Source organism: Electrophorus electricus, chromosome 8 (assembly GCF_041902795.1).
Source record: "Electrophorus electricus isolate QZ-2024a chromosome 8, ASM4190279v1, whole genome shotgun sequence".
Classification (NCBI taxonomy): Eukaryota; Metazoa; Chordata; class Actinopteri; order Gymnotiformes; family Gymnotidae; genus Electrophorus; species Electrophorus electricus.
This window is the reverse complement of record NC_137504.1, coordinates 6830725-6843644: the sequence shown is the minus strand read 5'-3', so window position 1 is coordinate 6843644 and position 12920 is coordinate 6830725. Positions and strand designations below refer to the sequence as shown.

The 12920-nt window shown below is 38.2% G+C and overlaps 1 protein-coding gene across 5 annotated transcripts in view; it reads left to right on the top strand.

Moving 5' to 3' along the window:
* ank1b (ankyrin 1, erythrocytic b) overlaps positions 1 to 12920 on the top strand; it is a 107837-nt gene that overhangs the window by 36113 nt on the left and 58804 nt on the right. For 3 of the 5 annotated variants that reach the window (XM_081718935.1, XM_081718934.1, XM_081718933.1), the window contains exon 1: positions 9261 to 9651. The exons of the other annotated variants lie outside the window; for them this stretch is intronic. In XM_081718935.1, the coding sequence (XP_081575061.1) occupies positions 9526 to 9651 (126 nt within the window). In that variant the 5' untranslated portion in view covers positions 9261 to 9525. Of the gene's footprint in view, positions 1 to 9260; positions 9652 to 12920 lie in introns of those variants that run through there. 5 annotated transcript variants of the gene reach the window in all.

Sequence of the window (12920 nt, the reverse complement as noted above, 5' to 3'; positions counted from 1 at the left end):
CAAACAAAAGCACATAATGACAAATTGCGGCTAGGATTTTACACACAGAGGCTAGTATTACATACACTGAGGTTAGAATTAACACAAGGCCAGGAATCACGAAAAAGGCATGGATTACAAACAGAGGCTTGGATTCACAATAACCAGTGATGAGACAACACAGGGATTAAATACATGGTCTAATGAGCACTACACAAACCACAGGTGCAACTCATGAGGGGCAGGGGAAACAATCCTAAGGTACGGAACCACAACAAGGTGGACATTTCAAATTTAGTGTGTCTGAGTGAACCTAAATGCCATATTGTTCTAGATTTTGAGATGGACCATTTGAACCAGGTACCACTACAGCAGCTGAGGAAGGCAGGGGAGCTAGGGCAAGGTTAGGGTTGATTGTAGTTTTGTATGGGTGTGTAGCAGGCATGAAGGCAAATTGGAGCCAGTACCTGCTGAAGGACATTGCTGTTGGCTGGAGGACTGTAACAGACAGGCAGGGTATGGGCAGGGTACATTTGACAGTCAGATGAAGCTGGCCCATGCTGGTGTCAGTAATCAATAGTGTGGATTTGAGGACTGAAATTCAGATGAGGGGTTACTGGGTATATACTGCATGATAATATAAACCCTGGTGGAGCAAGCTGGCTCTTGGTGTGTTGGGCTGGTATGTGGTTAAATGGTTGGTTACATGGTTGGCTGACCAGGCCATTTTGATACGTGTGGACCAACTGCAGATTGAGGCACATGATCCTCCTTCATATATGCTGCAGTATTGGGTTTACTGCTACATGTATCATGCTGGGTTGTCTTATGGCTGACAGAGATCCAGGTGGTATAAGGTGGTGGGCCACTGTATTACAGAGACTGGTCAGTGAGGGATGTCACCACTGGTTATTTGCTTCATTGGGAAAAAAAATTAATGGGTATGACAGAAATTAAAAAAACAATATATCAGGAAAAAGAAAGAAAACTAAACAAAACACAGCTTTAGGCTATTATAATTTCAGTATGTAACTATCCACTCATTACAATGAGAATATTAGTGACAAATTCCCAGAGTTACTAGCAACAATATGGTAAATCCCCATTGGTAAAAGCACAAAGTTATAAGTGTTTCCACGGATTCAAATACAAGGAGAAAATAGGAAGACTGCACATCAAGCATGTTTGCTAATGCAGTCCAGTAACAATGGTATTTTATTCAGCAAACATCCATCTTTACCTCACTTTTAGCAGTTAGGAGTAGGAGGTCTTCATACATCATAACATACAAGTCACTTTCTACATATCAGTAAAAGCGAATTACTAACAATTGAAAATTATACCACATAAAATCTGTAGCCATACAACTTAAAATCAATGCCTTCGTGCATCATGCTTGTTAATGTACAAATCTCAATTGAAACATAGCTTACCAAAGGACTAAATAATATATATACTTCTAGTAAATATACTTCTGGTAAATAGTCCTTGTATTTGTCAAAATACATTTTAAAGCATTTTAGACTGAACATGGATGTCTTATAAAAATAATAATTTTAGCTGGATGCAGAACATGAGATCTTGCCTTCACACAGCATAATGAAAAACACTTCCTGCTTCTAGAGCAAATTTTAACTAATGACTAAGGAACAGCTCCATCTAGCAGCCTGGAAAAGGAATGTAATCCTACAGTAGAAAACAACAACAGTGGGAAATTTAAAAAAGGGTGAGACTAAGTGGACTTAGAGGCTTTAGAATTTAGAGGAATAAACCTGTATGATAATGGTTGATTGTAATGTGTACATTTCAGCCTGGTGAGACTTGTTTGGCCTGAAGAGCATGATAATTAAAAATATGTGCCAGTATGTCTACTTTAAATGTACTCCATTCTGGTGAAGATGAAGTCATAGAGGCTGACAAGCAGAAGCTTTATTTATATTCAGCTGTAATAAAATAGAAATACATAAAACTGACACAATAGTTTAGAACCATTTAATTGTCTAACTGGAAAAATTACGCTGATCTTTATCATACAAGTGTCCATATCCATTGATATGTCTACATGCTCTGGAATATGCCAAGAAAATGATATAGCTACTGCTTAGCAAACAGTGGCAAAGAATCTGTAACAGTGATGAGGTGAGAGGCAGGATGCAAGCACAATGAGGGAACTTTAATAACTAAAAGCTACAACAAACGATAAAAAAGAATGTCTGTAACATGAAACACAGGGGAGGTAAACTAGAAAACTTAAACATAAATGAGAGGAAAGCAAATGTAACTAACAAGAAACAATGATACAGAATCTACCCACATCTGAATGAACCAAACCCACAAAATAACCGACAACATGTTTAACAAAACACAGGGCTTAAAAGAATAAGGTTATAACAAGACACAGGTAAAACCAGTAACAGGCAGTGAACTAAATGTGGTGGGTTATGAATCTCTTTGAAAGGACTTTTCAGCATTGAGGCTCTCACTTTGTATAATTCTCATAGTAGGTTAAGGTTTTTTAAAGGTCACAATCAACCAATGAAAGAAAACAATTATGGGCCCCATTTTTAACTGCTTGTGAATAAAACATCTAGTATAGCACACATTTGCAACCAAGGCTACATATTTTTTGCTAGTATCCAAGGTGTGCATGTCGCTATGTTAGTCTTCCCCATGGATGCTTTTATGTGACAATCCATAACCAAACAAGGTTTTGGACTGTGTCTATAAGTATCTGTGTCCATTCAGTCATGAGAGCTTTTGTGATATCAGGCACAAGAAGGTTTGGCTTACAAGCAAAGTTTCAATTAATTCCAAAGGTGTTCAGTGAGGTTGTTAGGGCTGTATGCAGACCACTGGAGTTGCAAACCAAACCATATTTTTATGGGCCTTGCTTTGAGGACAAGGGCATAGTCCTGCTAGAAAAGTAGGGGATCTTCCTCAAGCTTTTGCAACAAATGTTGGAAGCATGTAATTTTCTAAAATGTCTTTGTATGCTGTATTATTAACATTACCTTTGACTAAGGAGTCTAGCCCAAATCCTGAAAAAACAGTTAATGATCATTACCCCTCCCCCACCAAATAGGCCATTTTTATGCACTACATGCTCCAGCACATGTCCTTACTCTGTGAGTTTGTGAGGTTTGACTGATCTTCTGTTGCTCCTACATGCTTCCATTTCAGAATAACAGCACCTTAATTGGGGCAGATAAAGCAGGGCAGACATGCGTTAATGGTGGCGTTCTATGACAGTGCCACATAAAAAGTGCTCAGTGGTATTCGTTATGTCTGGATTCTGCTGCCAATATTTCTCATAACTTAATGATTTGTCATAGCTATGTGGCTGATTTTATATGCCTTTTAGTAAGGGGATGGCTGAAACATCAGAACTCAGTAATTAGGAAGGGTGTCAACATACTTTTGGCTATGTAGCATAAGAGTAACCCTCCTGCCCCTACTGAGGGCTGAGGGCTGAGGGCTTATACAGCATTAGTGTTAGGACCAAGGGCTCATCAGGGTCTCGTTAATTTTACTGGAAGAGAAAATACCAGTGTTGTGTGCTTTCTTTTGAACACTTCACTCTCTCGCTCTCTGGATGTAATGCACTATGTTGGTGTGTTTTTTTTACCTAGTCAATCTCTCTCTCTGTTTTTTCTCTCTGTAGCATGTTTAGGAAGTTAAAGGGTTTGCGTTTGCTATCAAGAAGCTTCTCTCCAACACCTCCTTATCATATATATATATATATATATATATATATATATATATATATATATATATATATATATATACATACATACATATAAATATTCATTTATCTAGTTTCCTGTGAATCTGTGTTTGTGATATGAAGTTATTTATAAGCTGTGTTTCTAATCATACTGTTTAACTGTAAATGTGTGTGTCTATTTGTGTGTAGGTTACGGTATGGCATAATTGATGTTACACTTGGCGTTTTGAGATATGACTTTTGCAGTAGTGCTGTTAAATGTTTACCCTTATTGCCGTATTGTCCCACAGTCATTGTCTTTTCAGTTGCCTATTTGGCTCACCAGCACAGAGAACAACAAAACAGACAGCCAAAACACACACATGCCATTCTCCAAATGTTTGGTAATCCGTGACAACACACAAGATTACAGCTATATTATATGAAAATGAAAATTTTATGTGTTTTGAGAATAACCCTCCCCTGCACCTTCAGCAGTAAACAAAGTGACTTCCATAGGACTCTTTAGAGAAGTGGGCTGATTGAATCTTGTTTTATGGGAAACAATGGAGGCCAACCTTAGCAGGACTGACCAACATGCAGAAGTGTAAAAGGACAGAAAACAATAAACTTATGCAAAGCTACTAGCTCTCCAAGTTCATTAATCACTCCTTGACATTTGTCACAAGTGGAGATATTGTGATGGCGCGAGTGCCACAGGGCAAGGAGAAGGATGCACAAGCATCTCTCGACACAGACAGACATTTATTAATGAGACAAAGTACAAAGTATAACAATAAGGTTAAATGGCACTCACACACAACAGTCCAGTGCAGTGTGACATAAATGACAAACGATGAGCAAGTACAAAATTTAAACACGGTCAAAAACATTAACAGCAAATGCAAAACATAAACATAAACATAAACACGAACAATAACAACAAAGACTACTACAAACACAGTAGTTTAAATACATACATAAACAACATGAAACAAGAAGCAGGTGATGACAAGGAAGACAAGGTCACAATTAATAGGGCAGTCACATTCAACATAGTCAACATAGCATGTGGCGGGCCATACAAAGTGATATGTGCGAAGTGGAGGAATATTGCCCAAATTTACCCACCATAGTTTTTATTTATCATGGCATCTTAATAATATCCCATATGTCTAATTCTCTTCTTTTCTTGCTAATGAATTTCTTGTGTGAAGTAAGAGGTCAATTCATCATCTGTCATTCCCTGCCTATGAAGGCTAGCTTTCTACAGATCTCTTTGAACTGCTTGCTGAAGTTTGTGCTTTATCTCCTAATTCTGCTTTGTGACTTTAATATTCACATTGACAAAGTCATTGCTTTGTAGTCACTGCTACTGCTGATTTTTTGCCTGTACTTGACTGTTTTGGAGTTTAATTAGTTCTCATGTCATCTTTTAGTTAATTACTATGTTACCATCTTCGTGGTGTTTTTCCATTAGTTAAACTTCCCCCATTTCTTTATTCCTTTTCTATTTTTGGATTTTTTTGGGTTTTTTTTTTAAAGAGCGATTTAATTGGAAATGATGACATTTCTTAAGTCATTTTCTCTGCTAAAGCCACACTGGTGTCAGAACTGGGATGATTTTGGACATGTTCCTACAACTTGTCAGTCAGTCAACTGCTCCTCGGGAGAGTGGATAAGAGTGCTAGCATTTGAACTGAGAACAGTGGTTTGGCAGCCTTGCCCAATGTTCGAGAAGAAACTTCCTGGAATTAGCATTGCAGGACCTGAAACAGCATGTGCAGCTCACTGCACTGGCCAGCCTCCAAGCAGCTATCATTAAGTTAGAGAGGGCAGAACTCACTGTAAAAGTAAAGCTTGAGGAGGAGACTGTTGCTGTTGGGCCAACTGCAACGGCATTTTAATCAGACCAAACGAAGGCTATCAAATGTAGCTTTGTGTAATATTAATGGAGAAGATTGTGACTTAATGGTTTGTTTTTATATTTTGGATATAAAAAAAATAAAGGATGGACCTGCCAGTGCAGGCTAGAACCAGCCTGAGAGAGCCGGTAAGCCATCATCAGCACATCAGCTATCTGCAGAAGGGGGTGAATGTCAGAATGTCATAACAAGAGCCTGTTAAGAATTTTATTCCTTTTCATATTCACAACAAGTTCATAAGCTACCTCTTCCAAGATAGACATATCAACCATGGTAATTTATTAATGTTTTAAATAGGCCCAGTAATAAAAGCTCCAACCAAACTTCTGAGGAAGGAAACTTTGCAGCAGATTGATGGTTCAGATTCTGAGGGTGACAGTGACCGAAAGCACTGCCCAGTCCCATCTGGATCAGAAATGTGCTATTCCTGGTATATTGACAAAGGTAATCTTCCAGTGTTTTAGATACCTACCTAATAGTGGGAATAACCAACCTTGGTTCGTATGACACTAGTGAGACATCGTTACATGGTCTGTGTTAGCTAATGAAAGGTATCCGTAGGCACTTGTGCCCATTCTGACTCAACAGTTATTGTGCTCAGATTGTGTGGTTGTGGGGTGAACATGGTGATCCAAGTGTGACCAGATGTGCTCCACTGGATTGAGATTGGGCAAGTTAGCAGGCCAGGGAAAGAGCAAAGTCACTGTCGTGCTCCTGAAATCCTGATCAGCATATTGCAGTTCATTGTGCAAAAACAGTAAGTAATGCTGCTTGTGAACAGAATTTTTCCACTCTTAAATTTATCAAGAATCACCTATGAACAACCATGACTAAGGAGCGACTGAGTGACCTGGGAATGCTCAGCACAGAGTCACATAGAAATAGTCCCTGGATATAGACAGGTTTTTCGGCTATTTAGTAGCCAGCACAAAAACAGCAAAATACAAATATTCTGATGCAGAACATAGCCTACATGTGTGACAGCACAGTTAACCCCCATGAACATCCATAGATTTCAAGCTCAGAACATGGAGTACAGAGACCCCACCACACCCCACACACAGCAATGTTTGAGAATGAAACAATTGAATAATTAATGCCTGATTTTTTTTAAGTTGTCATAACAGAATTGTGTTATTCAATACAAAATGAGTTCCAGCTTCATGTGTAGTGCCAATTTTCATGTAATAGCTGTATTAGGACACAGGGTTCTGCGCAAGAGCCTGCAAATCATGCCCAATGTTTTACAAGCTAATTTTCAGTGCAGTAACAACCCACCCCCCCTACCCCTGACTGGTTCTTAATCCTCCCTGTGCCGCCTCATTTAAAAAAATCTTGGAATCGCCCTTGGTTCTGTTGAGTGGTAATATTTTTTAGCATTATATATCACTGAAAATGTTGGGCAAGATCATATTCTTTAAATTGCCTTACACTAAAAGTGATTTTAAGAAAGAGTATATTTAGTTAGTGAGTTAGTGTATAGGTATATGTGCATGCGTCTTCTACGGATCATAAGGCAAAAGGACTACAGCTAAAGTGTGAGAGCACAAACAAAGCATGGAATATAAATGGTTGTAACTACTTTTTTGAGGCACATCGACTCATTGTTAATGTTAAAATCATTTAAACCATAATTTTAACTTACTCTGAAGGATCAGAGTAATGTTTTTTGGATTTTTAAATACATGGTTAAAAATGTTAATATTTTTCTGAGATAATCTCTAACTTTTGGAAAATGGGAACAGGAACCAAAGCACAGGCTAACAACTGTATATCTTATCACCCACTAGATGGCAATATTCTGTTTTTTGAAAAACTGTCTATAAAATAGGAGAATTATAGGCATAGGGATATGAATTTACCAGTTCCTGGAAGATGACCAATAAGTGGTACATATATGTTTTTGTTGTTACCTACTTTATTGCGATATGGCTAGTTATATGGACACCCACAGAGGATGGAACGGCAAGAATAGGATGTTCAGTACTGCCATTGCTGCCACATACCCTAGCACTGTTAGGATTCTGTTCTTTGTGTGGACTTAATAGAACCAATTACTCTTTTAATTACTACCTAGCAGAAATTTTGCTTGTGCATAAATGTGATTTTCTGACTATAGTAGTCTGGGTAGGCAAATATTCTGTCTTTTTTCTTTATAATTTTTTCTTAAATGGAAAGACAAAGTGGTCTTTGAGTTTTGAATGTATATTTGTCCTCCTGGAATGTAGAATTAAGATAAGTATATGTTGTAACTGTAGCATAGGCCTATCCTGTTTGTTGGTTTGTTTGTTTGTTTAGATGTAGGGGAATTAGTAATTGACTTAGCATTGAGATAACCAACAGCTCAAGGCCATAACAACCATAAATAAATCTGACAGATATATTTGAGGTCATGTAACTCACAGATCATTCTCAGTTGGAAAGGCAATTTTGTTTTGCAGCTCCAACTGAATGAGAATCCTAGACACCTGCATTGTGATTTAGAGGCGTTATATTGTATTGTTATATTGCGTTATATAGAGAATATATGATATCAACAGTCCAGAGACCATCACTTAGGAAAGTTAAATGGGTGCTTTGGCCAATATGCCAATCACCTGCCTCTTTGGTCTGGTGGTCAGTGCTTGTGTTTACCTCCTGTCAGAGCTGGGTTTGAGTCCTGGTTAGGGTGGCTGCCTTTGTTCCAATAATCAATATTGATAATTAAGCAATGATATTGGACTTAAGCAAGAACTGTTATTGCTTCTCACCAGGTGCATTGTTAGGGGCTTAAGCCCTGAATGTTATTAACAGTGTGCTTTAGCAATACTGTCACTTTAAAAGTTATGCTGCAGTATCGTTTTAAGACAGTGTTGTGTTTCATTACTGCCAATAAAATTGTAATCCTTAACTAATATTCTGCTCAACTCTGGTCATTCTAGAGGAAACACACTTAATGGCAAATCTTAAATCACTGGGGGCTTGGGTCCTTAATAAAATAGCCCTAGTGACACCTATTCTTTTGTAACTTACCATGTTATATCACTGTGTGCAACTGAGATTGGCTGTAAAACTTTGTAAAAGTGAAGTTTTTTTTTTCTTTTGGCTAATTAACAAGTAACGCTGTTGTTTCATTAACTTGCTCTCTTACTCTTGTTCACCTAAACACTCATTCACACATTCTGTATCATGTAATGTGACCTTTGGCAGCGTTTGTGTCTTGAATGATGCCGTCCTTTTATTGTGGCTATCAGTGGGCTGTTTATAAATCTCTGTTTATAAATCTGTGTGGCATTCAGTGGGTAAGATGCTGAGAATATGAATGAGTCTAAACATGAATGAGTCTAAACTAAAGTTTATGAAAAGAAATAGACCTTGCTTTTAACTGCAACTGCACTAGATCTTTCTTACATTAATTAATAAAGGGGTTAAAATTTTGTGGAAAATGTACAGAACACTAGTCTGTGTCCTTCTGTGTACATATTTACATACTGCACATGCAAGAAGCATAGTGGAGGGAAGGAGCAATGGAATAAGGGAGAAGGGGGATAATGAGAGAGGAATGAGTGACTAAGTGAGAAAAGAGGAGGAGGAGGAAGAGAGGCAGCTTCTGGAATATCCTCACAGCACTGTGCCTAGGATTCTCTGACAGACTGGTGTGTTCTGAGCAAGCGAGCGTAAGAGACCAAGAGAGAACGAAAGAGCGAGGGGGAGGGGGACTGGAAGGCTCCTGCACAGATGAGAGGCAGGCAGCAGTGGCTGCTCTTTTGTGGGTAATGGCCAGTTAGAAGGGTGCTCTCTATACCCATGTGTGCATAGTGCCACAGTTTCTCCCATGTCGGCAGCTGCAGGGGCCAGCACAGGCACAGGGACAGTGTCAGGCAGACAGGCAGGCACAGCTACGGACACGGGCGCTGCCCGGATCACTGCTGTGACACCATGGCACAAGCTGCCAAGTGTATCCGCAACAACAAGGACATAGCAGAGGCTGCAGCCCAGGAGCAGAAGAAGAAGGAGGAATCGAAGCTCATTAAGAAGAAACGCTCCGAGGACCGCAAGCGTAGAGTAAGTGCCTGGATGAGGGGTTGAGGATTTTGTCTCCTCTCCTCAGTTCCTTCTGCCTCTTTCATTAGCCCATTTGTGCCCCTTCTTTTTCTTTCCTTAAACCTGGTGCAGGAAGTCACTACCCAGGTTACACACACATACGCACAGCCACAAACATGTGACCAGATTAATTAATTAGTTAACATATCTTGAGCTGGATTGAGGAGGAGGGGGTCGTGTCAGAGATGACGGACTATGTAACCACTTAACTCTTTGGGGATCATCTGACTCCCCAGCACACTTTATTGGGTTATTCTTGCAAAACTATGAGGTGGCATAAGAAATGTTGATAAACAAATGTTTATCAAAGGTTAATGTTATCCAAATAAAAAAGATAAACGCATAAAGCATATCCCTATGTCATATCTTGCACATGTTTTTAAATGGACATTATAAATATATTCTTTATTGTTTTTTCACATTTAAGAATAAAGTTTTTATAACGTGACCATCTCTGAATTTGAATATGCTCTGTAGAAATGTATATTTATATTTCATATCATACTACAGTGTGTTCATTAGTCTGTGAATGCCAAATCAATACAGCAAAAATAATAAGGAAAAGGAATGTGTCTGAGACCAATTTTGCATCCTCTGCAAGCATTTCCAACCATATATTTTTGAGGCATTTATGAAGGACAGGAAGGCTAGCTGTGACACTCAAAATTGCTACAGGTAAGCAGCTCTTCTAATATTTCTCCAGATAAAACTGAAAAGTTTGCTTGTCACACTTTCTGTGCCACTCAATGGATGTCATTACTAAGGAGGTTTTGAACATTTATCACATTTCTGATTGATGTACTATATTATGGTCTAAATATAAGGATTATGTGAAAGTTTACCTATTCCTCTTGGTGCCTCCACAGTTTGCAAAAATGATCAAGATCATTCATCCTCTGCAGCAGCATTCTCACTTGCTTCTACAACTAAAGGCCTGTTGCAGTGGAGAGACGCACTGCACTTCAGTAAAAACAAATTCAGTACACAAAATCAAACTCACCTAGCATAATCTGTCATAGCTCTTAGACCTAATGCAGAAAGTAATGTTCATTTTTACATATGGTTTATATATATATATATATATATTTTACTGTAATATGCCATGTGTATTTCTTTACAAACAAATGGTATTTACAAAAAATGCAGTAACAAAATGGAGGCTGTCAAACTTCCAAACTTCAGGTAGAAGATTTATAGCAATCATGAGCTACTTAAGGAGTACAGAAGAAAAGGGAGAGAGGGGTTAGGGGACAAAGTGAATAGAGGGAAGAATTATAATTGTATGCAAATCTTCTGACAGACAATCTTGCACGCACACACACACAACTGGAAATTGGGAGTAAACTTTTATTTTACCAGCGTGGTGATGTACAATATGAAATGAACCACTTCGTTTTCACAAACATCTGATTTCCTGACATCTCCTCAGCATGTGGGCATAATACATAATACATAATACAGTCACACATGATTAAAGATTGATTGGTCAGAGCAGACATATGCTGCTGGTCTTATGAGACTGAGTCACCAATGAAATAAATGGTTATTTATTTCATTGGTGCCTTTACATAATATTGATTCTCTGGAGTCTCTGAGAGGTCTTTGTTTGAAATTTGTTTGATAGCTTCCACTTGTTCACTGTGTCTGAGTTTATTTATTCTTTACTTTTGATGGTGTTGTAGTCTACATTTTTAATAATAATAAATTATTTGTTTTTCTGACCACATGTTTGCTTGCTAAATTTTCTTTGATAATTTGAAATGCTGCCCATGAACAAATGTTCGTGTCATAATGGAGTTTTGTGTGGTACTTGTGTAAAATAAGAATAAACGTAATCTCAATCCTTTCTTAACTGTGATGTATTTAATAGCAACCTCATTTTCATTACCAAAATTGATGTTTATTTACAACTTAATTAATTACCAGATAATTATCTTTTGTTTGTAATTGGATTTGCACAATTTATAACAGTTCATATTTTCTTAAAGCCAGCTTTTAGTTAAATAACCTAAAAATAAGTTGTAAATCAAATATATTGTAGTAATGAAAGAAATTAAGGAAATTTAAAAAATATATATATGAAAAAGTAATTTCTACAGTTTCATGTACCTCTGTACATGATTATTAATGACCTTCTTTCAAAACTGATAAAAATACATATATTTAATTTGATGTAATATCACACTGTGGTATTGATATATTTTTGTGGATTTAATCTTAAAAACAAATAAACCTAACAACAAATGAACTAACGTTATTGTTCACAATAAGTTCAGACTTTAATATTAAATCCTCAAATGGATTTTAATGTTGGATATGCTTTAAATCAGGATTTTGTGAGAGTTATCATATGGCCTATGGGGCTAATATCAGCTCCAAAGCAGCAACAAAGACAGTATGTTCTGCACCCCCCCTTCTGTTGATATGGTTTGTGTATTCAGCTGCTGCTCTGAAGCACTGCTTGGTTGTCAGTTTACAGCAGGATCCTTTCTCTCTGTAATGGGAAATAGCAGTAGTTCTGTGAGATTCATTGCATACAGTGGTGTGAGAGTCTGTGTGCATGCGTGATCAGTACCTCGGCAGACATGTAATGTCTGCACCTGCCCCAACCATAAGAACAGATATTAGATTCTGTTTGATGATGGCTGAGCTAGAAAGTGGTGTATGTGGTAGAAAGTGGTGTGCAGCTGGTGATCTGCCAGAGGCTGGCTTCCGGGTTCTGCACTCCAGTGCAGTCCTATGCCTGCTGCTACTGTGCTGGGTTTTTCCACCTTTGTGTTTATTCTGCAGATGCGATTGGCTGCAAGGTTGGAGAGGAATCATTAGTCAAATGTGTCTCCCATGCAGCATGGCTGCATCAGTGTGAGATGTGTTTGCAGCTCGGCGTATTTACCACTACCACTGTCTCTTGTTGGTGAGAGACCAAGCTGTTTAGGGAAAGCCTGTTGGATGTTGAATTTTATGTGTGTGAAGGAGCTACAGTGAGAGTATTGCTGACAAGCAATCCGGTCTGCTCACTAATTTTGTCAGATTAACATTTATCAGCTCCAGTGCTCAGTCACACAATGAGACAGAGCTATGAGGATGATGGGGATGGGAAAGAATGTCAGTACCAAACATACTTGCACATAGGGAGTAAATGCTGAAAGCTGGATGGTTTAATCTTCAGTGGGTCTCCTGATGAAACATTTATCAGGGGAATCAGACAGGTCCAGCTCAGACACTGTGCC